Source organism: Balaenoptera physalus (assembly GCF_965194825.1).
Source record: "Balaenoptera physalus genome assembly, chromosome: 13".
In the NCBI taxonomy this organism is placed as follows: domain Eukaryota; kingdom Metazoa; phylum Chordata; class Mammalia; order Artiodactyla; family Balaenopteridae; genus Balaenoptera; species Balaenoptera physalus.
The window spans coordinates 7,468,783-7,495,964 of record NC_138892.1 but is presented as its reverse complement, the minus strand read 5'-3'; the positions used below and the strand labels follow the sequence as shown (position 1 = coordinate 7,495,964).

At 44.3% G+C, this 27,182-nt stretch overlaps 1 protein-coding gene across 1 annotated transcript in view; it reads left to right on the top strand.

The window, feature by feature from the left end:
• The first annotated feature begins 2,925 nt into the window (after positions 1 to 2,925).
• The window catches only part of MEI1 (meiotic double-stranded break formation protein 1), a 67,058-nt gene continuing 42,801 nt past the window's right edge, over positions 2,926 to 27,182 (top strand). Inside the window, exons 1-15 of the mRNA XM_082420757.1 lie at positions 2,926 to 3,115; positions 6,246 to 6,369; positions 7,207 to 7,257; positions 9,315 to 9,388; positions 10,673 to 10,778; positions 11,303 to 11,506; positions 12,716 to 12,846; positions 13,687 to 13,801; positions 14,623 to 14,739; positions 15,727 to 15,826; positions 15,954 to 16,088; positions 20,208 to 20,322; positions 21,189 to 21,280; positions 22,081 to 22,222; positions 23,817 to 23,928. Coding sequence (XP_082276883.1) covers positions 2,945 to 3,115; positions 6,246 to 6,369; positions 7,207 to 7,257; positions 9,315 to 9,388; positions 10,673 to 10,778; positions 11,303 to 11,506; positions 12,716 to 12,846; positions 13,687 to 13,801; positions 14,623 to 14,739; positions 15,727 to 15,826; positions 15,954 to 16,088; positions 20,208 to 20,322; positions 21,189 to 21,280; positions 22,081 to 22,222; positions 23,817 to 23,928 — 1,789 coding nt within the window. The 5' untranslated portion in view covers positions 2,926 to 2,944. The remainder of the gene's footprint in view (positions 3,116 to 6,245; positions 6,370 to 7,206; positions 7,258 to 9,314; positions 9,389 to 10,672; positions 10,779 to 11,302; positions 11,507 to 12,715; positions 12,847 to 13,686; positions 13,802 to 14,622; positions 14,740 to 15,726; positions 15,827 to 15,953; positions 16,089 to 20,207; positions 20,323 to 21,188; positions 21,281 to 22,080; positions 22,223 to 23,816; positions 23,929 to 27,182) is intronic.

The following is a 27,182-nucleotide window of genomic DNA, read 5'->3' as shown; positions in this document are numbered from 1 at the left end:
AAGTCTGAAACTTCTTAGCTAAAAGGCATTATGTCTTGTGATACTTCTGTAGACAGCTTCAGCAGGTTGAAGCAGATTCACAGAACTCAAATTTAATTCAGAAAATTCAATTCAGGTTTTCTCCTCCTCTCTCCTTTATCCTCCCTCACTTCTTTCCTTTCTTCCCTTTCATTTAGCTTTCCTATTTTTAAATTCATTGTCAAACCCATACATGCTCATTAAAGAAAGTTTAGAAAATACAAAAAAGGGAAAAACAATCCATAATCCCATCACCCAGTTAATGTTTTGATGTTTTTCTTCCTATGTGTTGCCTGCCACTACTACGGCACTTATACTGGGGTTGGCAGGCTCTAAGAAGGCTCCCAATGCTCCCTACCTTCTGGTATTCATGCCCTGTGTATTCTCCTCTCCTCGAGTGTGGATTGGATCCAGTGACTCACTTCCAACGAATAGGATACAGCAGAAATGATGGAATGTCACTTCTGAGAACAGGTTACAAAGGCTGTAGCTTCCATCTTGGGCACCTTCTCTCAGTTCTCTTGCTTGTTCCCTGAGGGAAGCTGTCCTCCATTTTGTGCACTGCCTTATGGAAAGGCACATGTGGCAAGGAACTGAGGCGGCCAACGGATAACAGCCCTCAAGAAAGTGAGGCCCTCAGTCCGGCAGCCTTTGAGGAAATGAATCCCGCCACCAATCATTTGAGTGAACTTGGAAGCAGATCCTTTGGCCCTAGTGAGCCTTGAGATGAGTACAAACTCATGAGAGACTTTGAGCCAGGGTCACCTTGCTAAGCCGTGCCTGGATTCCTGATCCACAGAAACTATGAGGTAATAAATGTTTGTTGTTTTAAGCTGCTAAATATTGGGGTGTGTTAGTTTTCTATGGCTACTGTAACAAATTACCACAAACTTGGTGGCTTAAAACAACTGAAATTTATTCTCTCTGTTCTGGAGGCCAGAAGTCTGAATGAAATCAAGATGTCAGCAGGTCTACACTGCTACCAAAGGCTCTAGAGGGCAATCCGTTCCTTGTCTCTTCCAGCTTCTGGTGGCTGCAGGCATTTGTTGGCTTGCGGCACCATCACTCCAATCTCTGCCTCCGTGGTTACAGTGCCTCCTCCTTTACTCTGTGTGTCTCTTCTCAAGACAGTTATCATTGGATTTAGGGCCCACTGGATACTCTGGATGATATCTTCATTTCAAGATCCTTAATTACAACTGCAAAGATCCTTTGGAAAAAAGGTAATTTACAGGTTGTGGGGATTTTGGACGTTACATTAGTTTGCTCCAGCTGCTATAACAAAATAATACAGCATGGGTGGCTTAAACAACAGAAATTTATTTTCTCACAGTTCTATAGGCTAGAAGTTCAAGATCAAGGTTTTGGCTAATTTGGTTTCTGGTGAGAGCTCTCTTCCTGGCTTAGAGATGGTCACCTTTTCACTATGTCCTCACATGGCCTTTCCTCAATGCCTGTACATAAAGAGAGAGATAGATCTTTCTCTCTTCCTCTTTTTATAAGGCCTCCAATCCTATTGGATTAGGGCGTCACCCTTATGACTTCATCTAAACTTAATTACCCCCTTAAAGGCCCTATCTCCAAATACAGTCATATTAGGGGTTAGGACTTCAACATCTGAATCTGGGGGACGCAATTCAGTCCACAGCAGACATGGAGATGTCTTTTTGAGGGTCACCATTCAATCCATTACATGGATTGTTATGCAGCAACAGATAACTAATACAAATGTACCCTATTGTAATAATTTGCTTCTCTTTCTCCTTGACTAGTTCTAGTTCCTTGAGGACAGGGACTGTCTCTTGCTCACTTTTGAATCCTCTAGATCCTAGCAGAGTTCCTGGCTCCAAATTTTGTCAAAAAGAATACATAACTTGTTGACATTAAAAAAATAAACATAGAATAATGTTTAATTATATGGAAGATGTACATGATATTTTTCTGAGAAAAGTTTACACACCTTTGTATGTTGCTGTTGTAAAAAGGTGTAGAAAAAGACTAGAAGAAAATATATCAAAATATTATTTTTTCTTCTATTTTCTTCACTGAACATATATTACTGCTATAATATAATTTAATGGTGTTGAATAAATGTTTGCTTATTTATTTTACATACTTATGTATATAATTCTGCATCTTTTGTACACAGCATTTTAACGAGGATTTTTCCATGTTAATATCTACTTTTCTCAAGAATCAGTTCATAATACTCCATTAAAAATAAACCATTGTTTTCCAAATTATTTTGCCATGGAAAGCACTTTTTCTACTCCGTCACACTGCTTCTGAATGTAGAAAACATCTCTTGAACCTATCTCCTTTAATACTAACCGGTTGCTGGGCACTTTGGCGCTAATTAAATCCTTGTAGATTGACGGGTTTTGTTAATATACTTAACAACAAACTATTTTTTCTTCTTCAGTATTCCTTCTGCGCTCACAAAATCGCAAGTACTGTGCAGCCCTCTGTGAGACGATATTTTAAGGGGACCATCTTAGAATCTCTGAAAGAAAGGTGTCACCTTAGATTGTTTGAGAGAAAGGTGCCACGTAAATTTAAAATAATAGTGCTGATAGTTTTTCGATAAGAATCCCTGAGATCGTTTACTTTTTTAATACCACAAATAGATTGTTTCCTTTTTCAAGGCTAATAACAGCGTCTTTATAAATGCTTTTCAACCTTCGGCGTGGTAAAGACGAATTCCTGCAGGCTCCAAGAGCAGCTTGGGGCTTACAGGGACGCTCTTCCGACTCCTGCGGCGCGTCACCCGCCCGCAGGGGCCGCTGCTCTCCTGAGACTGGCTGGTATTCGGTTCGCGCAGGCGCATTACCCGTCTCCCCACGCGCCCGCGTCGAGCTCTGCCAAGTGCGCTTGCGCATAAACTACGCGGGAAAAGGTGATGCCGTGGTAGAACGCAAGCGGAGAGATGGCTGTGAGGGAGCCGGCGGCAGGCCTTCCCGGGCCCGGGAGGGACGAAGAGGCGGCACTGCTCTTCGAGAGGGCCCATTACCGGCACGACCCGCGGTGGCTGCTGCCCATGTCCCCACGCCTCTGCCTGGCCTGCGCGCTGGAGCTGCTGCCGGAGCCTAGCGTATCGGTGCGAGCTGGCATTTCCCTCACCAACCGGGCGGGAGCAACTCCCTTCAACTGGACGCACCTTCCCCGAAACTAAGCCGGGCCCACCCGCCTCGTTAAATCTAGCCCCTAAGCAGGCCCACCCCCTTACCGGCCACGGCGGCCTACCCCGCAGACCGCTCAGCATCCCCTTTACAAAGGAGGCCCAGACCCTGGCTCTGCGCCTCAAGTGGGCCTACCCTGTCCGCGCTAAACCCGGGGCTCCCAGGGCCCCCAGCCTAGACTCACTGGCACGCGTTCCCACCTTCCCGTAAGCCCTTCTCTCAGCTGCCCTGCCCTTTGCTGACCCTCTCTCCACTTCTCCAGGGTTTAGCCTTCGCTCAGGCTCCCTCCCATTTGAGTCCCCGCTCAGCCTGAGGGCAAGGCGCGCGCACCCTGGGGGCTTATTCCTTCGCTTTCTGATTGTGCGAATGGGAGGAGGGGGCTCCTTGGGCTCCGTGGCGGCAGGACGAGTGGAAGTTACGGCCGAGCAGGAGTGGGGTGAGGGGAAGAGCTTTCTGAGAGGCAGAGCTGGCTGAAGCGTGGGCTGCGTGTTCCTTCAATGCCTACCCACCTTCGCAGTGAGTTTTTTGTCCGTGGAGACCTCCAAGAAGAGTTTGGGAGATGACTGTTCTCTCAGAGTCACAGGGCTGGAATTGTTGCCGTGGGTGGGTGGGGGATGAGCTAGATCAGCGGTTCTCAAATTTTTGCTCTAGGGATGGCTTTACACTTTTTTTAAAAAAGTTATTTATTTATTTTTTGGCTGTGTTGGGTCTTCGTTGCTACCGGGCTTTCTCTAGTTCTGGCCAGCGGGGGCTACTCTTCGTTGCAGTGCGCGGGCTTCTCATTGCGGTGGTTTCTCTTGTTGGGAGCACGGGCTCTAGGCGAGCGGGCTTCAGTAGTTGTGGCACTCCGGCTCAGTAGTTGTGGCTCGCAGGCTCTAGAGTGCAGGCTCAGTAGTTGTGGCACGCGGGCTCAGTCGTTGTGGCACACGGGCTTAGTTGCTCCACGGCATGTGGGATCTTCCCCGACCAGGGATCAAACCCGTGTCCCCTGCATTGGCAGGCAGACTCTCAACCATTGTGCCACCAGGGAAGTCCGGCTTTACACTTTTTAAAAGAGTTGAGGACCCCCAAAGAGCTTTTGTTTATTTACTGTATTAAAAATAACAAAAGTTTAAAGTATTCATTTAAAAATAATAGTAGGGCTTCCCTGGTGGTGCAGTGGTTGAGAATCCACCTGCCAATGCAGGGAATACGGGTTCGATCCCTGGTCCGGGAAGATCCCACATGCCGTGAAGTAACTAAGCCCGTGCGCCACAACTAGTGAGCCCGCGTGTCACAACTACTGAAGCCCGCGTGCCTAGAGCCTGTGCTCCACAACAAGAGAAGCCACCGCAATGAGAAGCCCGTGCACTGCAACGAAGACCCAACACAGCCATAAATAAATAAATAAATTTATAAAAATAATAGTCCATTACATATTAATATAATTCTTTTTATTTTGGCAAAATATAGGTATTGATAACATACAATTTACTATTTTTAGTGTATAGTTCTGTGGCATAAATGATTTAAAAAATAAAAATAACTATTTTCAGAACAAGAAAGAGTGCAAGGAATGTCTTTGTTTTACATTTTTGCAAATCTTTTTAATGTCTGGCTTAACAGAGGACAGCCGGGTTCTCATATATTTCTGCATTTTATCTGTTGTGACATGCCCCCTTTGAAAAATACTGTACCCTTGTAAGAGAATAAGTGGAAAAGGCAAATAGCATCTTAGTATTATACGGAAATAATTTTGATCTTGTGGATCCCCTGAAAGTGTTTTGGGCACCCTCAGGGATCCGAAGACTATACTCTGAGAACCGCTGTGCTAGCTGGTAACGTCTGCAATATCACTGAGGCTAGAGTTCTGAGGCTGCCATTGTTGGACAGTGAGAGATAGAGGTGAATAAGACAATGAGGTAGGGAAGAAAATAAGAGAACACATTCCTGGGAATTTAGAAGGTGGACATATTTGTGGTCAAGTGCTGTGTGGGTTAAGGAGTGAAATTAGGAAAGGTTTTTTAGAGGAGGAAGCATTTGAATTACGCTTGAGAAGATGGGTAAGATTTGGGCTAGAGGAAATGAGGGAGCTTTTTCTAGGAGGCAAGGATTAGCAAGGATGAGTTTGGGGAGGTAATCAGAATGTGTTTGAAGGGCAGTTGAGGGAGGTGAGATTAGAGAGCCAGGGTTGAGATCAGTTCCTTTAAGAGTTTGAATCCAAGCTAAGGAGCTTGGATTTAATCTGCCAGGTGAAGGAACGTCATGGAAATTTTTTGAGTAACTCATTTAGATCACTGGCTTAATGCATTATGTGGGAGGAATTGGTGAAGGAGAACAGGAGACTTGCACAGTTTAGAGGCAATAAGAGATGCAACTTCTCCACCTTTTTTTGAACACACTTTTCTTAGCTTCAGTTTTCACCAGTTGAAGGGGTGATGTAGTCAGTTGTACCCATGCTCCAGTTCTATCCTCGGTGCACACCCCTTTTTTGACCTAAGTTTTGCTATTGTCTTGAGTACTTTGCACAGCTGCTACCCAGTTCCCTGTATAGGGAGGTGAATTGAGTGTGAAGATTTATATCTACATTGAATGGAAGAATGAATTTTTCTGTACCTACCTCAGTGAGGCTCATGAATGGTCCCCAGTATCACTGTCACAGACTGTGGAAAGAGCACTGACCTTGGACAACACCTGGTTGGACACTTAGATTTGAGTCCTTGGGAAGGTGTCTGAGCCTCAGTTTTCTCATCTCCAAAATGGCGATAATAATATCTGTTTTTGCTTGCTTTACCAACTCATTAGGCTTAAATGAGCTATTCGACAAAAGAGTGATTTGTGAACAGTAAAGTGCTATGTAAATATACTTTATTAGAAACCTTCGCTCTTGTATAATCCTTTGTTTGAACACATGGATTCCTGTGTGTAAATGATGCCCTTTTTCATAATCCATAGTTTAGATGATCCTACCAGTATTATCTTGTAATTATATTTGGAAATTACACTTGTTTGGGTTCAGAATGGCTGAGACTTGGTTGCTATTGAATATTTTTCTTCCTCTGCTCCAAGTTGGTGCGCAAGAAGCACGTGCTGTCCGGCTTCCGAGATGCTCTCATGAGGCATGCCTCCCTGGTCATGCAGCTGGTGGCTCAGGATCAGAGAGTCTGTATCCACTTCATAAGCATGCTTTTCGGTGAGATTGAAAGGAAAACTTGGCATGAATTTTGCATGTATACCTTGTACATTTGCTTTTGGGGTCTTGGAGAAATGGTCTTGGAACCACAGTTTAGACTTTTTGCGATGTAGCAGTTTAACTTACTAGTAAATTGTTTTGTCATAATAATGAAGAAATTGTCCCCTTTCTAAGATACACGATGCATTGTATGGTAACTGGCTTTACCACAGCTCAGAGGTTAGTAAAAGTGTGAAGATGAATGTAGGAAATGTGTGATCTTTCAAAAAGTCCAGTCTCTGTGGTCTTTGAACAGGATTAGAAGTCAGATCTGGAGTCTGCTGATCTGAGTGTGACCCTGATTGAGTTACTTCTTCTCTTCTGTACCTTAGTTTCTTCAGGTGTAAAATGAGATGGATTAAAAGGTCCCTTCTTTTAATACAATTATAATGTCCTATGGAATGAGCCCTTTTAGGGAGGAAGGGAGCTAATTCAAATTGGGTGCTTTTCTCTGCTGGAGGCTTTTCAGGCTTTTAACTGCCAGGACAGTCTTTTAAGGGAGAGAGGATGATCCCCAAGGCTCAGGGAGGTCTTAGCTAACAGCTGGCAGAACTGGAATTTTACCCCAGGTCTGTTAGAGACTCCAGAACACACAGTTTTTGTGCTGTGCCACACTGACTATTTTAATCCTTTTAAAGCCAGAGTGGGTTACTGAAAATCTGGAGTTTGGTGTTGAGGATAGACTTTAGCTGGGACATTGCTTAAAGCTGCTGTTAGTCTTAGAATTCAGTGTGCCTTTCTGGATTTGTTTCTCTTTTATCTGTTAACCATCCCCCTCTTACCTCCTTCTGCTCCAAGGACTGTTATGCAATGTAGAGGATGGGAGTATAACAGACCTCTGTATTGAAGGTAAGATTAAACTGTGTGTACCTAGCATTTGAAGCTGGGGATATTAGCCTGAATTGCAGCTTTGATTATTTGAGACCTTGACGAAATGTTCCATTTTAGAGACAGATAAAGAAAATTCAATTGTCAATCATTAATTCTGCATTTCTTTCTTGGGCACCTACTCTGTGCCAAGTACTGTGTCAGACACTAGGGTTGTATCTGACATGGTCCCTATCCTCTAAGAGTTTACAGTCTGGAAGAGAGATTGTCTGGTAAATAACAAGGGCTGATGAGTGCTGTTACAGAGACATGTACAAAACTCTGTTTTTATTACATTCATATTGGTTGGTTGGAAGTTGTCTGCACATAGGTGGTGGTTAAAGCTGTGGAAGTGCCTGGGTTTACCTATAAAGGACTCAAGAAGAAGGAAGACAAGAGCATTGGAATGAGAGGATTCTTTTCTTTTTTTTTTCCTTTTTTTAATAAACTTATCCATTTCATTTTATGTTATTTTTGGCTGCATTGGGTCTTCGCCACTGCACGCGGGCTTCTCATTGTGGTGTCCTCTCCCGTTGCAGAGCACGGGCTCCAGGCACGCGGGCCTCAGCAGTTGAGGCACGCGGGATCAGCAGTTGTGGCACGCGGGCTCTAGCACGCAGGCTCAGTAACCGTGGCTCACGGGCTTAGTTGCTCCACAGCATGCGGGATCTTCCTGGACCAGGGCTCAAACCCATGTCGCCTGCATTGGCAGGCGGACTCCCAACCACTGCGCCACTAGGGAGGTCCCTGGGATGAGAGGATTCTTGCCAAAAGAGCAAGAACGGTATCAGGATATAGTCAAGAAACATAAACCACACAAGTTATTTGAACAGAAAAAATCTTTAAAGAATTATTGACTAGGTAACTAAAGGCAAAAGCGAACCGAGTTTCACCGAGGTGGCAATTTTTGAAAACAGCTTCCACCCCTAGGGATAGGGAAACAAAGGGAGAGGTTGGAATTATTAAGACTTACAAGTTTGGAGGAAGGACCCCATACGTGAAACACAGACCTCTGAGGAGAGGATGCGGCTTGGCTGCTGCTGGGTCCATGACTATCCAGACACGCAGTTAGCAGCTGTAACCGCTAGCAGCTGTGACAGATAAGTCAATATGACCTGTATGTACTTTTGCCCATCTCTCCGTCTAGAGAATGTGGACAAAGTACCCCTTGAAAGTCTGACAACTGGCAGGGGTGGGGAGATTTCCCTTCACCATTTTCCTCAAGGCCACTCTTGAGTGGGGCTATAATTCTAAAGCCATCTGCTCCTGGTTGGTACCAGCATAGCTTGCAGAACCCTCATCAGATCCCAGGAACTTCACTGAGGTGGTGGATACTAGATGGAGATTGCAAAGCTAGAGGGAGAAGGACTTGCTCCTTCCTCACTGTTTCCTGTTTGCTTCCTGCCTTCCTGTTTCTGTGAGTGTTGTCCTAGAATGCTTCTTTACCCTGGAGGTGGCAGAGCCTTCCCTCAGCAGCAGCCAAATCTAGTCTGCAGCTTTCCCCACACTTGTAGAGCCAGCCTCTTCTCTACTCCTCCTCAAAGACACCAGCAGAAGCATCACAAACAGTTGTATAGAAGGTCAGGTTTGGGGTTGAGCGATAATATTATCGCCGATTATTGGCACAGGAACTAACTCATAATTCTGTTTTTTTCATATATGAAGTAGCAAATTCTGAGGAAGGAAAAAGGTAGAAATAATATAGTAGTTTTCAACCTTGGCTTCACAGTAGACTTACCTGGGAAACTAAAAAAGTATCCAGATGCTTAGACTCTTTATCTAGAGATTCTGATTTAATTGGTCTGGGGTGGGACTTGGGTGCTAGTTGTTTTTTTTTTTTTCTTTTTTTTAAGCTTCCTAGGTGATTCTAATGTATAGCCTAGTTGTCAACCATTGATGAAAAACAGTGAAGAATGGGGGAGATAGAAAAGACTAATGCCGATTAACACAAGCAAATGACTTTGATTAGAAGGGCTATGAAAAGTGAACTCTGGGCCATGGGTTGTCTTCTGATTAGTAATGTTATTGTGTCTGCTCAGTCCTTATCCAGCTTACAACTCAGCTGAAGTTAGAGCAGACCATTCATTGCCTGCTGGATGAGTGTCACAAAGAGGTCAGTAAAGTAGCTGTTGGTTCTTGAGTACCCCTCAGAATCCTCAGATGTCAGAGCTGGGTCAACCCTTCTTTGGATAGATGGGGAGATTGAAATCCGGAGAGGAAAAGGGACTTGCCTGAGGTCACCGAGTCAGTGGCAGAGCCAGAGCTAGGGCCTGGGTCTTCTGCTCCAGTACTCTTTCTAGCTTCTTTCCTTCCCTTTTCAATCTCCCAAATGCTGCCTCCGTGTGCTGAAGTCCATTTTCTGGCATAATCATCCATGGCCATTCTCTATATCCTCCTAAATATAATACAGATTTCCTTGATGAATTTATTAAGGAAATATGTTCACTATGTCTTGGCTTAGTATTTTTGTTTGGTTTATTTTGTACTGAAGGCATTTGGTTTTATCAGCATCTAAGGTAAACACTGAAAAGGTATATTTAACCTGCTTTCTTCAGTGTAGTCACAGATATCAGTTAAACAAGCAGCTTCTGCATTGTGTTTAAGATTTAGGGATAATATCAGAGTCACTTTTTTTTTTTTTTTTGCAAAAGGAAGACAAATGCTCATTTAACACCATCAAGAGCAATATTTAATTAGAAATAATGTTAAATAATCATGTCATTATAATTACTTGCATGTGGTTAATATATGATTGAATTTATAATTATATATATCAACATTTATCATTATGATTATGCCACTTAACATTTTGAGCACTTTCTATATGCTAGGCACTATGTTGGTACTTTACATGCACCATCTCATTTAGTCCTCCCAACAACCCTATGAAGTTGGTCCTATTATTAATTCCCACCAGAAGAGTTAAGAATCTTACTTAAGGTACTACAGCTAGTCAGTAGAAAAGGTGAAATATGTACTATTGACTCTGCCTGTAAAGCATCAAGCATAGTACCTGACAAATAGAATGTTCAGTAATAGTAGCTATAATAATGATGATGATAATCAATTTTTTTTGCAATGAACTAGAATTCCATCTTTATGACGTTCCCAAATTTCACCTCCCAGTTTCTGGCTCCATAAGAGGCAAAATATGCTAATTCTAATTTAGTTTAACAAACATGTACTGAGGACACTGAGAGGAATTTGACTCAGTCCCTTTCCTTTGGGGCTTCCCAGTCCAATAGGGGATATAGACACTTAGCTAAAGAGGCTGATTACTGACTGTGGTGAGAGACACATGCAGTACAGGGTTTGGTGTGGATAGGGCAAGATGAATTTTGGTGGGAGATCTGTCCTGATCCTAATTTATAGAGCAGGGTATGTTCACTCTCTGTAGCTGTGTAACATGCCCTCCATGCGAGGCAGCCTGGCCACCCTGACCCTTCTCGGCAAGTTGGTGGATGCGATCCCTGCTCTGGCAGACAAGCTTGTGATGGAGCACAGTGAGTGACCTCTGGGGAAGAGCTACCACTACCCTTTCACCTGTTTTGATCACACTTCCATCTGGGTGGTCCATTCACTGTGTACATCTGGGAAGTCATTACTTTCCTTCTCTAGGCTTTAGTTTCTCCGTCTGCAAAATCTGCTGTATGTTGGCCAATTGGAAAAAAAGTGTTTCTCAACTCTGGTCTTGGGCTCCTTCAATTCATTTTTTTAACACAAAAGAATTAAGTACCTACTATGAGCCTTCCTTTCAGGTGGGAGGAAGAATTAATTCTAGAATATAGAAGCACTTTTTTTCTATTAGTAAAAGCAAATAAATATCTCACAAAGTATTTATCCAAGGGTAAATCACTTAACTTCTCTAAGCCTTGGTTTTCCCTTTTGATTAAGTTCCCAGAAATCATGTATTGTGGGGGATTGTAGGGGATTACCATCACTATTCCATTCAGGGCAATAGTTTGGAGTGTCATCTAGCAGTTGACATTATGAGGTTCCCCTGACCCCTTGGTTGTTTTCTGAATAGGTGACCTGATGGAACATCTGTTGAGAGGTTTAGTATACCCCAGTGAGAGGGTGCAAGCTTCTGTCTGCTACCTTTATGGGAAGCTGTACTCCTCACCAGTTGCAGCCGAGATGCTTTTGGGCCATTTCCGGGAGAAACTGTGTCCTCTCTTCCTTTCCACCATGGATGGTGCCCAGACAAAGGAGCTAAAGATCAACTGCTTGGGTAAGACATGGGACTGGAGAGAAAAGAGAAAGCTTTTGAGGTTTTGCTTGAGGATTTGAGATATTGGCTCACTAGTGGTGGGGAGGTTTGCTGCTTTGCAAAGGATGGAAGCTGTGGGTTTGGTAGATAAGAGGCACAGACTGTGAAAGATGCCTAATGTTGGTGTGGTATCCTAAGAATGTCATCTTTGGAAGGAGAAGAGGAAGAAAAGTGGGACAGCAATTTTTTTGCCTCTGGTCTTTATTGCATGCCCTGGTGCATCCTGTACTTGCTGCCAAATTAATCTTCACACTGCATAGCTTGCATCCTGTCAGTCTCCTATTTGGAAAATCATCTATGGCTCCCTCTGGCCTCCAGAGTGAAGTCCAAGTTTCTCTGCTTGTTATTTGAGGCTCAGCGTACCCTTTCAGCCTCTCCTGTTACTTCCTTACATAAATACACGAGATCTATCAAATGCTTTTGAGCAGGGAGCTTTCGTATTTTGGATAGAGCAAATGGGCTCTGTGATTGGTGACTGGGTGAGGACCTGTTTCAGAGCAGGAGCTACAGGGAAAAGCATAGTCTGTGGGTAACAATGATTTCTTTTCACAGTTTGGGCCAAGAGCTCTGTTATGACTAGTTCAGCCACACATAAGAGAGTGTTCATTCTGAGCCAGGCCCTGTTCTGGGCTCTGGGGTCATAAAGATGATCAAACCCAGGCTCTGATCTGTGGGAGTTCATAGCCCAATGTGGAGGACAGATGTGGACAGAGTCCATCGTGGTACGTGCTTTCATGGAGATTGCAAAGAAAAAGGTGGGATTCTATTCAGCATAGTACTTGAAGTCCTAGCCAGAACAATTAGGCAAGAAAAAGAAATAAGAGGCAGAAGTAAAGGAAGGAAGAAGTAAAATTGCCTCTGTTTTCAGATGATATTACCTTATATATAGAAACCCCTAAAAACTACACTAAAAACTGTTTAAACTAATAAATGAATTCAGTAAAATTGTAGGATACAAAATCACTTGTGTTTCTATACACTAGCAACAAACAATATGAAAAAGAAACTAAGAAAACAGTCCCATTTACAATAGCATTGAAAAGAATAAAATACTTAGGAATATCTATGGAGACATGAAGAAGTTTCTAGGGGATGTCGGAGGAGCTGCCTTGGGTGTATTCCGGTGCCTATGCTCCTCTTGCCTCACTTCCCAACCCCTTTGTTTTCTAGGTTTGCTGAGGCAGCTGCTGAAGTATGACCTCTTTGTGTCCATGATCATGAACAAATCTGTGCTGGTGGAAAGTACTGAGAGTGTTGAGGGGCCACCAGGAGAGACCTCACTGCCTTTGGTGCTCAAAAAGGTAGTTGTCTTGTGATTCGTGGTCTCTGGGTTCAATAACAAGAGAACCTGAATGCTTCCTGGGCCTTTTTCCTTATCCACCACTCCTTCTATCCAGGATTTCCTAAGTATTTTCTTACTGGCCAAAACAATATGCTATTAGAAGGCTCAAAGTTGGTTTTCTTTCAGTCATGAAAGGATAAGTTAAAACCTGTGCCCAAGGTTTTAATTGGGAGCTGGCTGGTTATAGAGGCACCCTCTGCCTAGCACATACCAAAATTCTAGATTCCCAGAAAGAAAGTAGGGGTGGGTTCAGCATAAACTGCATTGCTTGTGCAAATAGTTTAGTCACAGTGAGCCACTTTTACCAGTTCTTGGAGGGTTGGGAACCCTCCTGAAATTCAACTTCCCAAACTGAGTGAGTGGCCAACCTTGCAGGCAGGACTTTCTAAGGATAACAGTCTCAGGCCTGCAATGTTAACTCTTTTCTGTACATTCTTTGAAGCAAGGCTCATAGTAGAACCTTCCCTTGTTATGTCCCAGGCTTGTTGAAACATCAAAACCAGATGAGGGCTGTGAAAGTACTTTTGTCAGTGAAGGCCTGAGCCCTTCTTGGGGACGATGTTAGTGTTCTTTGAGTGCCATTGTGTTCTTTTGTTCTGTTTCTCTCCTGCTGCTGTTGACAGAGACTCCTTTCCATAATCTGTAACTGCTCTCCCTGAGCACCATCCTTATGCCTGGCACCTGTAGTGTGTGAGGGATTCAGAGACAAATCAGGCTTCTGCCCTGAGGCATTCAGGCTGCTTCCCTCTGGTCCTGTTAGTGGTGTGACTGTGACACATTTTGCTGCCTGTTTCTGCAGCTTCTTCTTTCCAGGGATGAGACTCTGCAGGTGGCCAGTGCCCACTGTATAACTGCAGTACTGCTGCACTCACCAGCGAAGCACGCCCCAGCCTTCATCCATGCTGACATCCCAGGTAGGAGGCCCCTTCTAACTTTCTCCTCTGAGGACCCCAGAGTTGTGACTGGAGACCCTTGAGTAGCAGCAGCAGCAGTCTTGTTGGGGGTTCTTTGATACGCATACCGGAGGGATGGTTGGCGGCATGTTCATTGTGTATGACAGACTCTAGGAAATAGGCCTCATGAAGTCTGAATCCTCTTGCTACAGATTTCTAATATGACCCTGAGCAGTTTGTTACTGAACTTTGTCACTAATTTGACCATCTAGGAATAAACACCTAGTGTGGGGTGGTGGAAAGATCTGTGGACCCGAGAGGCAAAAGGAACTAATGTGTCTTGAAGGTTTGTTATGAGCCAGGAAATATGCCCTGAGGTGCATTGCAAATGTTGCCACATTTAGGTCCTCATCTTTGCTATTTTATGAATAAGGAAATTGAACTAGGGAAGGGAAATAACTGGTTTAAATCAACAAGACTTGGCATTGGCAGAGAAGGGATACAAAATCAAGGCTGTCTGGCTCTAAAACCTCTTTTCTCTGTATCATGTTGCTGCCCATCCTGAGAATTAGGGGACCTGAGCTCCAGTCCCGCCTCTACCACCAACTGTTTCTCTCTAGGTCTCAGTTTCCCCATCTATTAAAAAGATAAGGTTAGACCATAAGTCTGAGGGCATTTTCCAGGTTTATCTGTGAATGAATGATCATGTCTCATCAAGAGGGTGTGTGAACAGATGAAGTGACAGGTGTGAGATGCTGAATAAATCCAAGGTCCTAGCATTAGTTAAGGGATCATGATTACACAGTTGTCATTGATTGTTTTCTCCCTCTCTCCCTGGCCAGAGTTCCTCTTTGAGCATCTTTCCTCTTCCAGTGAAGTGCTTGTCTGGTCCAGCTACAACTGCTTGATACTTCTGGCAGAAGAGCCACTCTTCTTTTCCAAGTGCCACACGGTGTACGGTTGGTATTGTGGGTCCTGTACTAGCTCTGGCTCAGGTGGACAGCACTTTTAAGTTAGGTGGCAACAGCAGTGACGGGGGGCCGGCCTACACCTTGGAGGGGGGTGCTGGTCTGGTCATTTCCATCAGCCCAAACTCATTACCAGATTCCACATGCAAGCAGTGATATCCAAACAGTTCTGCTCTTCATTGATTGGCAGTATATACGTTTAGCAAGAGAAGGGCCACTAAATGAATTCCTGTTGCACCTTCAGAGCAACTTTACTCAGCCTTGGATTCAGTCTTTTCCTGCGCCCCAGATATCTGTCCATCTAGTTAGTCCCGAAGTTTTGCTGATTTATCCTTTCAAAGTTTTTTGAAACTGTCCCTTCTTCTTTCCTGGTGATACCTTCCTTGTCTGGGACTTTTTATATCACATCTAGATTTTTAGACTGGGCACATTTAGTTATTCATTTTATATTCTGTGTTCTTATTCTATGCCAGGCACCAGGCTGGGACCTAGAGATTTAGAGGTACATATAATGTGGTCCCTGTCCTCTGGAAGGGGAGGGAGATATAAACAAGCTTATTAGGACTGTGCTAGAGGGGAAGTACAAGACGTGTAGGAGCTCAGGGGAGGCCCATAGCTCTGCCTGAGTGGACCAGGGAAGGCTTCCTGGAGGAGTGGATGTCCTACCTGATTCTTTGAGGAGAAATAGGAGTGTGTGTAGTAGAGAAGGTGAAGCTCAGCCAGTAGGTATTGACTAAATACCTTGAATGCCAGGGTCGTGCTATGGGTTGTGCTGGGTTTGGGGAGATAGAGATGAATCAGATAAGGGCCTGCCTTCAAAGATCTCACAGTCCCGTCCCATCAGTTCAACTTGTCAGGACTGCTCCATGAGGGCTGCTAGCAAACATGTGCTGTCCAGAGCCTCTCATCTCTCCTGGAAGGCAGTAAAGAAACCAGCAAGCCCTGATCCCTGGCCTCTGCCATGTCATTTTGTGGTAGGGATCGAGTCCGTGGTGAGGAGCCTACAGGGAATCCTGAGGATGAACAACACCGAGCTGCACAAGCAGGGCCTGCTGCTCTTTGCTCAGATCCTGACTCGGTGAGCAAAGTAGTGGAGCGTCAGGCCTGTAGGGGCCAGACTGGAGAAGGAAAGAAGTGAGGTATTTATTCCTGGTGGGGTCAGTGATAGGAGTTCACACACTCATTTCTCATTTACAATTTCTCAGGCAGCCAGAGGAGATCAGGCTGTTCACAAGCTCAGCCATGTGCAGAGATGCTGGCCGTGCCCTCCAAGAGGCAGTGAACAGCCCTGTGCTGGAGGTGGCTGCTGAGGCAGTGAAGGCCATTTCTGCCTTTCTGAGGTGAGAGACCCAGACAGGCTGAACTTTCCACCCCTGCATGTACCCGAGGGCCTGTCAAGGCCAGAGCAGCTTCCAGGGGATACTTGTCCTTTAGGTCAGGGAAATTTCATTGAATTATTTCTTCCGCTGCTCTATTTACTCTGTTCTGTCTTCCTGGGACTGCCATTTGGATGTTGGGCATCCTGGATTGGTCACCTGATTTTCTTTGTTTTGTTTCTTTCTTTTCTTTGTCTGACAGTTTTTTATCTTTTTGTCATTATGTACTAGTTTCCAGGAGATTTTCTTGACTTTATCTTCAACCCTACTATTGAGTGTTTTATTTCTGCTTTCATATTTTTAATTTGGAAGAGTTCTTTCCAATTCTCTGCATGTTTTTTTAAATAGGATTTTATTCTGTATTTATTTTGTGGATGGAACTTTTTAAAACTCAGTCATTTGTTTTAGTCCAGACCTTGCCCCCACTTCCTTTCTACTAATTTTTCCTTCTGCCTAAAATACTCTTCCCTTAAATCTTTGCATGACTGGCCTCTTCCCATCATTCAGGTCTCATTCAGAGTGTCCTTCCCTAACTGACCCATTTGGCTATTACAGCACCTACCAGACACTTGACAGTTCTTATTTATTCATTTGTTCTGTGTCTCCTCCACTATATAAGATAATCTCCAAGAGATAAGGGACCATGTCATTTTTTTCACTGCTGTATGCCTCACTCCTAATAGATACTCAGTATATGAATGATGTTAAAATGGATGGTGAGACTAAGCGATCCTAGGGTCATGATGGGAAATCATTCCTTAGTAAGATGCTTGATATCTTGAAAAAACTAATGGAGGAAACCCATATTTATTTATATAGAAAATTTTACTTTGTTTCCACATCCTCCCTTTTAAAAATCTAACAAAATAATATATTTAAGCAATAAAAAATAAAATACGCACAAGATTTATAATAAAAAGGAACAGCCCCCTGTCCCCACTTCCTAAAGGAGACTAATTTTAACTCATTTTGGTTTTAGTTCTGGTGATTTATCTCCCTAAATCTAAACAATATTCTTGTAATGCTATTTCTTTATTGTCAATTTAGAACATTATTCACTGACTTGCCAATAAGAAAAACAAGTCTTAGGTCACATTATTTTGTCTTCTCTACACTTCCTTGGCATTTTTGCTAGTTACTATTTTATGTTAATTTATGTTATGTTTTCAAACTTTTAAATAATATACTTAAAACTTGTGTTTCTTGTTCCCTCAACTTGAAGCAGTATCTCTTGACGCCCTACTTGGTTAGCTGAGTATATTAGCACCCCAGCTCTTTCTTTGCCTTCTCCTCCTTACCGTCTACTTCTCAATGTCAGCTGTACCTTTACTTTTATTTATTTATTTATTTTAAAAGGAAGATCTGGGGAGTGAAATGTCCACTGGGGACTTTATTTTATTTTATAAGTTTTTTAAATTTTATAAATTTATTTATTTATTTTTGGCTGCGTTGGGTCTTCATTGCTGCGCACGGGCTTTCTCTAGTTGCAGTGCGCAGGCTTCTCGTGGCGGTGGTTTCTCTTGTTGCAGAGCATGGGCTTTAGGTGCGTGGGCTTCAGTGGTTGTGGCATGTGGGCTCAGTAGTTGTGGCACATGGACTCAGTAGTTGTGGCTTGCGGGCTCTAGAGCGCAGGCTCAGTAGTTGTGGTGCACGGGCTTAGTTGCTCTGTGGCACGTGGGATCTTCCCGGACCAGGGCTCGAACCCCGTGTCCCCTGTATTGGCAGGTGGATTCTTAACCACTGCGCCACGAGGGAAGTCCCTATACCTTTAACTTTATATTGTAAAGTTTGTTAACATTTATAGTCTCTTCTGTAACTATATTTAAGTCTTTGTCACTTGACTCTAGGTTGCTTCTAAAAATTGAAGAAAAGAATAGCATTTACATTATAATGGCATCAGTTTGTCTCTTTTCCCCTTTTGTCCTTTCCTGGATTTGAATCTCTAAATCTGGGGCATGAATCCCAACAAGGGTGAGATGAGTAAACCAACAGGGTAACAAAGGCATAGAGTAAGAGCCAGAGTCAGTCAGAAGTTCCCATGCAGAGCTGGAAATCTCCCAGGAGGTCAGTGTTATGGGGGACTGGTAGCCCCTTTAGCACCTTTCAGGCAGGAGGTAGTATTTGAGCTGTGCTCTGAGGGATGAGAGAGATCTAGATTTGTGGAAGGACCGGGTTGGCCAAAACATGTAGGTAGGACTTTTTAGGGATTACTGAGGGTATGGTAGCCAATCTGGCCAGCAGGTTGTGTGAAGGGGAGTAGTACATGAAGAAGCCAGAAAGGTGGTTGGGTCAGAATTGTGGAGAGCTGTGGGGAGGGGGCTGGTTATTAATCCTTAGATAATTTTACTTTTGACTTTAATTTTTCAGAATTTTTACTGAGGTGGTCCCTCTGAGGTGGAGTGGTTCAGAGGATCTCTGGGAAGCACAACCAGAAGGAGGAATGAAGAGTGAGAACTGTTGAAAGAATTTAAAGATGGCAGAACCAGGGCTTGACAATCAATGTAGGATAGAAATTTAGAGCTTCCAGAAATGAAGAGGGAAAGGGGAAATCAAGCCTTCACTATATACAATTAACGGAGTGCCTGTTAGAAGGCCCAGCAGATTGCTCTCAGTGTTCACATGTCAATCCCAAATTCCCAATCTATCCCTCCCCCCACCCTTCCCCCTGGTAACCATAAGATTGTTCTCTGTGAGTCTGTTTTTCTGTTTTGTAAATAAGTTCATTTGTATCATTTTTTTTTTAGATTCCACATATAAGCGATATCATATGATATTTGTTTTTCTCTGTCTGACTTACTTCACTTAGTATGATAATCTCCAGGTCTACCCATGCTGCTACAAATGGCATTATTTCATTCTTTTTTTTTTTTTAAATTTTATTATTTATTTATTTATTTATTTATGGCTGTGTTGGGTCTTTGTTTCTGTGCGAGGGCTTTCTCTAGTTGTGGCAAGCGGGGGCCACTCTTCATCGCGGTGCGCGGGCCTCTCGTTATCGCGGCCTCTCTTGTTGCGGAGCACAGGCTCCAGACGCGCAGGCTCAGTAGTTGTGGCTCACGGGCCCAGTTGCTCCGCGGCATGTGGGATCTTCCCAGACCAGGGCTCGAACCCGTGTCCCCTGCATTGGCAGGCGGATTCTCAACCACTGAGCCACCAGGGAAGCCCCATTCTTCTTTTTTAAAAATTTATTTTATTTATTTTTGGCTGCGTTGGGTCTTTGTTGCTGTGCGTGGGCTTTCTCTAGTTGCGACAAGTGGGGGTTACTCTTCGTTGCAGTGCGCGGGCTTCTCATTGCGGTGGCTTCTCTTGTTGTGGAGCACAGGCTCTAGGAGTGCGGGCTTCAGTAGTTGTGGCTCGCAGGCTCTAGAGCGCAGGCTCACTAGTTGTGGCGCACAGGCTTAGTTGCTCCGCGGCATGTGGGATCTTCCCGGACCAGGGCTCGAACCCGTGTCCCCTGCATTGGCAGGCGAATTCTTAACCACTGTGCCACCAGGGAAGCCCCCTTTATAGAGTTTTGACTCTTAGAAAGTTCTTCCTTATATTCCTTAAATAAGATCTGGGTCCTTGATAACATTTACCTATTGATCCTGATTTTCCTCATCAAGGAAACAGAAAGCAAATTTGATCTCTCGTCCCCAAGATAGCTTATCACTTATTTGAGAACAGTGACCACCTTCTGTTCTAGATAGTACTTTTTTAACTGGGAGGCCCTTCTCAGTGAGAAAAGCTTCTGTATCTTTAATAACAATAATAATAGTCTTAGCTGTCATTTATAAGGACTTACTATCTAGCAAACATCGTGCTGAGTGCTTAGCATACATTATCCAATTTGATCCTTAGAATAATTCTATGAGGAGAGTACTATTAACTTTCATTGACTAGATGAGGAAACTGAGGGCTAGAGAGGATGAAGAATGTGCACGAAGCCATGCAGCAGATAAGTGTTGGAGCTAGGGTTTTTATCATATCAGATCCTGGACCCGTGTTCTGATCTACCACCTGTCCCCCATTGCCTGAGAACCTGAGGGTACCTTGGAGTACCCTTACCTCACCATAGGCCTACCTTTGTCTCTCTGGGTGCAGGAAGGACCATCAGAGTGCTCTACCTGTGCTGTACAAGGAGCTACAGGCCTTGCTCAAAGCCATGCTGAGCCGGTGTGCAGATTTTTCCCAGACCCCGCTGAACTGGAGGCCCCTGGTCAGTGCACTGCAGCCTGCTTCTTCTGGAGATCATGCTGTAATGTGTTTTCGGAAGATAATTAGTACATTGCATTACCTTTATATGCCACTTTATAGGTTTTTCTCATGCACACACACCTACAGTGAGATGTTATTTTTTTTCCTAACTGCAGAACTGTGGGGCTTAATAATTGTTATCCTCATTATGACACTGAAGTCGCAGGGGTTAAATAGTTTTTCTCTCAGGTCCAAAACTAGCAAGGACCTGAGTTTGGATAGTAAATCCCAGGGTGTTTGTACCCAAGCCTCCTACACACTTTGTCTTTTATATCATCCAAGCAGGTATGGTAAACATGCTCACAAAATTATTTAAGGCTGGATTCGCTATAATCTTAGAAAGAATCTGACCAATGTGCAGTGTGTCATAATTGTTGGCTTTTAATGGTCCATGGACTTAAAATATCAGAAGAAATACTATTAATGTGAGTGCTGATTATGTCTCTCAGGATTAACTTTGGAAACTAAGCTCTTCATGCCTGATGCGGTGGGGATTTTTGTGTGTTTTGGAGCAATAATATGGGCATTATAGCCAGTTAGGCTATTGTCCACTAGCCTGTGACAGTTTTCTGCAAATAATAGAACAAGAACCAGTCCTGTGCTTCACAGGGAGACAAGTGGTTAAGGTTTCCTCTTCTACCATTTTTTAAAGGAGCTGTTAGATGGCTGGATTTGTGAGGATGTACCTAAGATCCCCTGGAAAGTGTTAGGTGTATGGGAATGCCAGACTCCAGTGTGAGAGGAAGAAGTCTGTAGTCCTCTAAGCAAAGACCAGAACACGGAGTAGGTACTTGACCAACAGGTTACCCTCTTTCCTTCTCACCTCAGGGCCATGCCTCCAGTAGAGATTCAGAGAAGGCCATTCTTCGAAGAGGAAGGTTCCTCCTGAGCACTCTGGAGGGATTTAGAAATGCCTGCAGGTGAGGGCCCCTCTGTGGTCTGATGAAGTAGTAGTATGGAGGGTGGGTGTAGAAAGGAATCGGACAAAGGATGAAGCTCTAGAAGCAACACTTGATTTCTGATGCTTTGCTGTGTAGTGAGAGGACTTTGGCTGGGATGGAGGTTGGGGATGCGTGTGGGGTGTGGAATGGGTATGTGGAGGAGGTTTCTAAAGATTCCCTCCTGGCGAAGTTTTTGTTACTGTGCAATGAGGTTGTATCTCACTCAGCTTTGTTCCTCTTCCCAAGTAACCTAGTGCTATAGGTGTTCACTGAATGCTTGTTGGATTAATTCAGTTCACATTAACAAATATTTGTTGTATCTACTGTGTGCCAGGCCTGGTGCTAGATAGTGGGAGTAGAAAGGTAAGTCAGATTAGCTTCTACCCACAAGGAGCTCAGTCTCTTGGGGAAGAGACAGTTTTGTTTATATGTGTGGCATTCATTACATTGTCACAAATCTGGGGAAGGCATTCCAAGTAGAGAGAGCAGCATATGTAAAGGCAAAGAGATGTGAAACAGCAAACAGCATGGTATGTTCAGGGAAATACATGTAGTAGGGTGGATGAGTCATGTGTTATGGGAGAGAGGGTAGGGAGCACGAAGCTGAAGAGGTGACCAAAGACCAGGTTCTCCCTCACTGAGGCCTCTGGAATTTTCTCCAGATCTGCTTTTAGGGATACTTTCCCTGAGCCCTGAGCTCAGGTATCCCTCTAGGAGGATGCTTCTAACCTTTATGTTGCATAGGTAGTTGTAGATATACCCACACATTGATTTCTCAGGTTGGCTGTGGAATTCCAGAACGAGCCTTCGGCCCAGGAGAATCCATTCACAGCTCCCAGTGCTGAGAAAGAAGACACCTTGGAGGCCTTCTCAGAATTTCTTCTCAGTGCCTGTGACTCCTTGTGTATCCCCATGGTGATGGTGGGTTTTCTGAGCCTTGGACAGCATGAAGCTTGGGGAGGAGAAGAATGTGAGAGCAAGCCAGGCTGAGAGGCACAAGACAGTGACTCGACTGCTCAACTGGACCTTCTGAGAGTCGTAGCAGTGTTGTTCTTGCAGCCACTTTTCCTTTGGTTTTAAAATCACAGTACAGTGCTTTGTTGTAAATAATAGATTAATAGATGCCTCTTAAAAAGTAGAAAGCAGTAATAATAAAATAATAAATAGGTAATGTTTATGAAGTGATAAATGCCTTATATTCATAATTTAACCCTCCCAGTGACCCTGTGAAATAGGTCCTATCATTTCCCCCAATTTAAAGATGAGGTTGTCATTTTTCTATGGTTGTAAAGCAAGTATATGACAGTGCTGAGGTTTGAACCTATGTGTTTTTCTGCTTAGCAAAGAGTAGCAGTCAGTGTCTGATCTAGGCTTCACTAAGGAGCACATATGTGAGTTCTGTAAAATGACAGGTGAGAGACCTGAAGAGAGCCCTGGGTTTGAGCTGACTTGAGATGGAGATAGTAGGAAGAGCGGGGTCCAGAGCTATTGACTGCGCAGATGATCTTGGGTGAGTCTCGTCCTCTTTGAGGTTTGGACATCCTGTGAGCCTGTGAGGAGCCACTGTTAGTTGGGAAAGGACACCTCCAAAATACCCACTGGGAACAGTAGGTGGCAGCAGGGGAGCATCCTCTGGTTCTGACAGGAGAGAGCCTCTTTTCCTTGAAGAAGCCGCCGAGGCAGCATGCCAGGGTCTTCAGGTGGGTAACTCTCAGGAGCCAGGGGTTGCAGCCCTGATTGGCACACACTAACAGTAACCCTTCCTCATCTGCTCTGCCTTCCTCTGAGATTTATGAAGCGTTAGAGCTAGATCTAGAACTAGATCATAGAATTATTGTATTATTCTTGCTTTCTACTTTTCTGTATTTTACACATTTTCTTTAATGCGCTTGTATTACTTTTCTAGTGGAAAAAAACTTGGTTTGAAAACCAAATGAAAAGTATCTGTAAGAACCACGTCCCTGAGGCCCTGCCTATTTACACACAGGGAACTGAAACAGCGAGAGGGGAGGGGGTGACTGACCCAAGGGCACACAGCAACTTCGTACAGAGCTTGAAATAGAACTCAAGTTTCTCTACTCTTAATCCAGAGCTCTGTCTACCATATCAGGCTGCCTCATGATTCTGTTCAATGATCACATGAAAAATAAACGTGAAGGAAGTTTGTAAACTAAATTATTATATGTTAGAAGCATGAGCGTCACTCTGCATTACAGTTTAGAAAGTGCCTTTTACACATGAGATATCATTTGTTTCTGGGAAGTAAGACTTGTTATTTCTGTTTTACTCTTTGGTAGAGGCCCGGAGAGGTAACGAATCTTGAACAATTTATTAAGTGGCAGAAGATGTAAGCCTTGGATGCAGGCTTGTGACTTCAGGTCCCCTAGCGTTTTTTGTGCCCTTGAAATGAAAGAATTTAGTCTCCCATTGCTAGATGATGCAATTTTTGCTCACGTTTTTCTTCTTCAGAGGCTCAGTCCTGGAGGACTGTGCTCTCCCTCTTGGTTCTTTGCAGAGGTACTCGGAACAGGCCACTCATCCAGCCTTGATGGAGGTTTTCCTCTCAGTTCTGCACAGCCTTTTTGTCATCGTCCCCCACATGAAGGAGAAATTCTCCAAGAAGCTTGGTAGGCAGCAGGCAAGTGTGGAAGTTGGGAGGGAGGCAGGCACCTTAGGCAGCTGCTCAGGGTACTTAAAGAGTGCATAACCTGTGGATGGGAGGCTTATGTATTCATTCAGAATCAACATCCACACTTTGCCTAGTGTTGAGTGGAAGGGTATATCATCCGTCAATCAAAAGTCCTTAAAGGCAGTTCTCAAATTAATTGATACTTCTCTGAGAATGTGAAGAAGGTTCCAGTTCAGAGCCCACAACAGACCTCCTTCCGCTAATTACTCTCATACTCCACATTCCCTCAGATTCCCGCAGGATTTGAATTCCCCCAGGATTCAAACTCAGGGAATCTAATCTGGCTCTAGAGCCTGCTTTCTTCATCTTTATGCTATGCCTGCCCCTTATCACTATCATTTACTGTCTTGTCTTTTATTCCTGTCACATAGCATGCAGTGGGAAGTCTGCCATGGGGAGGTAGCCAGGGTTCAGTCATGCAGGGCCTTGTTGACCATGTTGGGAATTTGGACTTTATCTTGGGAGCATTGAGTCTTAAAGAAGGAAAGTGACAGGCTCAGATTGCTGTTTCAGAAAGATCCTTCTTGGAACAGTGTGGACCATGAGTTAGAGGGAGGCAAGATTGGAGGCAAGAAGTTCAGCCTCTTGCATTAACTCAAGTTGGTGTTAGGAACTAAGGTAGTATGTGTGTGTGTGGGGGGGTGGGCTGTGGTGGAATGATTGGATGTAGGGCATGAGGGAGAGGGAATAGTTTAGGGTAATGCCTTGGCTTCTGGCTGCCGTCTAGGTGGGTGGTGGTGTTTTTTATTGAGTGGAGGCTCCCTAGAGGAGGATCTGGTTTGGGAAGGCAGTAGAGGGTGTGATCAGTTTGGATCAGGGTACCTCTGAGATGCCTGTGAGATGTCCCAGTGGAGCTTTTTGGTAGGTAATTGACTATGTCTGAGGTCATGGGAAACATCTGGTCTTAAATATAGTGTCACTTGAAAGAAAAACGCACAATGTAAGAGTTGTAAGTTAAGTTTTATTTGGGGACCTTGCTGAGGACTATAGCCCGGGAGACAGCCTCTCAGATAGCTCTGAGGAACTGCTCCAAAGAGGTAAGCGAGAAGCCACAATATATATGAACTTTTTTGCTTGGAAAACATGTAGTCAATCATAAAAAGATTACTGCTAGTCACAAAAAACGGACATCTCAAGTTAATGATTTTAGTGCCTTTTTTTGTGTATGGGAAGATGCAAGAATCTGGGGTCATTTGAAACTTTTCCTTAGATAGCCATCTTAACTATCTAGGGGCCAGTATATCCAAAGCACAGAATGTTTCCTGTTTTTCCCCATCCTGACTTCCTCTCAGGGCACACTGTTGGTGGGCTGAGCAACTGCATTGGCTAATGGCTTGATCCTTGTAGAATTGGAATAGCAGGCAGCATTTTTTCTTTACAATAAATATAGAAGTTTTCAGCATCCAGCCTTTCAATCATTCAACAAACATTTATTGGGTACCTACTACATGAAAGGCACTGTCCTAGGGCAGAGGATGTAGCAGTGAGCAAAACAGACCCCTGTCCTTGTGGGGCTGAGTCTCTAGTGGGGAGCAGGTGAGATTCCTCATGGTGAGTGTGTAAAATGAGATGATCAAAGGACCAAGACAAAATAAAGTATAATATTTAGTGGTCAGGAGCAACAGATTACTCCAAAGTCCACTGGTAAGGAATGGTTGGAGAGGTAGGAAGAAACCCAGAAGGGGATGACATTAGGGAAGCCAAGTGAAGAGAGTTTTGTAGATGAGGGAGTGGTCATGAGTGTCAGATGCATCCCAGAGGTCAAGTAAGACAAGGACTGAAAAATGTACATTGGACTTGGCATCATGTAGGCTGTTGGTGACCTTGGCCAGAGCAGTTGCCGTGAGTGGTTGGGGTGTAAGCCAGACTGTAATGAGTTGAAGAGTGAGTGCAAGGTGAGGCAGTAAAGACAAAATAGGCATATCTTTCCGTAAGTTTGGTGTAAGGGGGGAGGTGAGAACTGGGGCTGTAATTGGAAGGGGACATGGAGTTAGGAAGGATTTTACTACCCCCTAAGACTGGAAACACTTATTCTGTTAGCAGCGTATACGAAGGAGCAGTAGAGAGATCCAGGGGTACTCAGCAGAGCAAGGTCCTTGGAAAGGAGAGGGGCTAGGATCCAGGGCTGGGGAGTTGAGGGGCATACCTTTTGCAGTTGTCTGTATATTTGATGTGGGATTTTGAGGGAGTTTCTGATTGATGGTCTGGGTCATCCTGGAGAGGTCCCTTGTCGCTTTTCAGAGGTATCTTTGTTCTCTCTAGGAAAAGAACAGAGTACAGGAAACCCTTAGGAAGCTATTCCATGTAGGAAGTGGGAGGAACTTCTAGGAGAGGGTAGGAGGCTGTGTGGAAGAGGGGAAAAAGTAGGACCTTTGTGATTAGCACATATGGGTTGTGCAATAACCATCCCTTGTTTATTGACATTGGGCAAATTAATTTTCTTATCTGCAATGTCCTCAACTAGAACATGGTGATAATAATGGGAGTGAAATGAGACAACATATGTAGATTTCCTGAATGAGTGTACCTCTTAGTCATTGTGACAACTGACATATACTCCTTTCCTTCCCTTCATCTGCTCTTTCTGCTTGCCATACTTGAAGAGCCAAGAGAATCCAGTCTTGGGGTGCTGAATGGGTGCAGCTTCAGAAGTGTAGATCTCCGGCGGGGCAGTGGTACAGAGCAAGGCATGTAGAGAAAGTGTGATTACAGGGAGATCTATGTAGCCTGAAGCCAGGTAGAACAGGGTCAGGGCCCAAACAGCAAGAGAAAAGAGGGAAGCAGGCACTGCCAGCCAAGAGGGGGCAGAGACCTGAAGACGGGGGTGGAGAAACTCTGGATCCCTGAGAGTCTGCACCACGAGGAACCCTTCCAGCAGGCAAACTGGGCATTCCCCTGCTGAGGGAGCCATGGGTTAAACTGCTGTCCTGGAAAGTGGCTATGAAACTCTGAGGGATTAATTCCCTACCAGAAGCCCTGCGATAGAATAAGATTATCCCCAGCCCTGGAGCTGGTGTAGTGGGGGCTCTTGTCAAGAATCCTGCTTTTACAGGGACCAAGGATGGACAGGACAGAGGTCAGTTTTGACAGAGAGCTGCATGGCAGGGCGGGGTGGGAGCGGGGAGACTAGGAGAGTCAGGCAGTGCAGGGACCTGGGCCAGGGTCACCGGCTAATGCAGACTGTTCATCAGA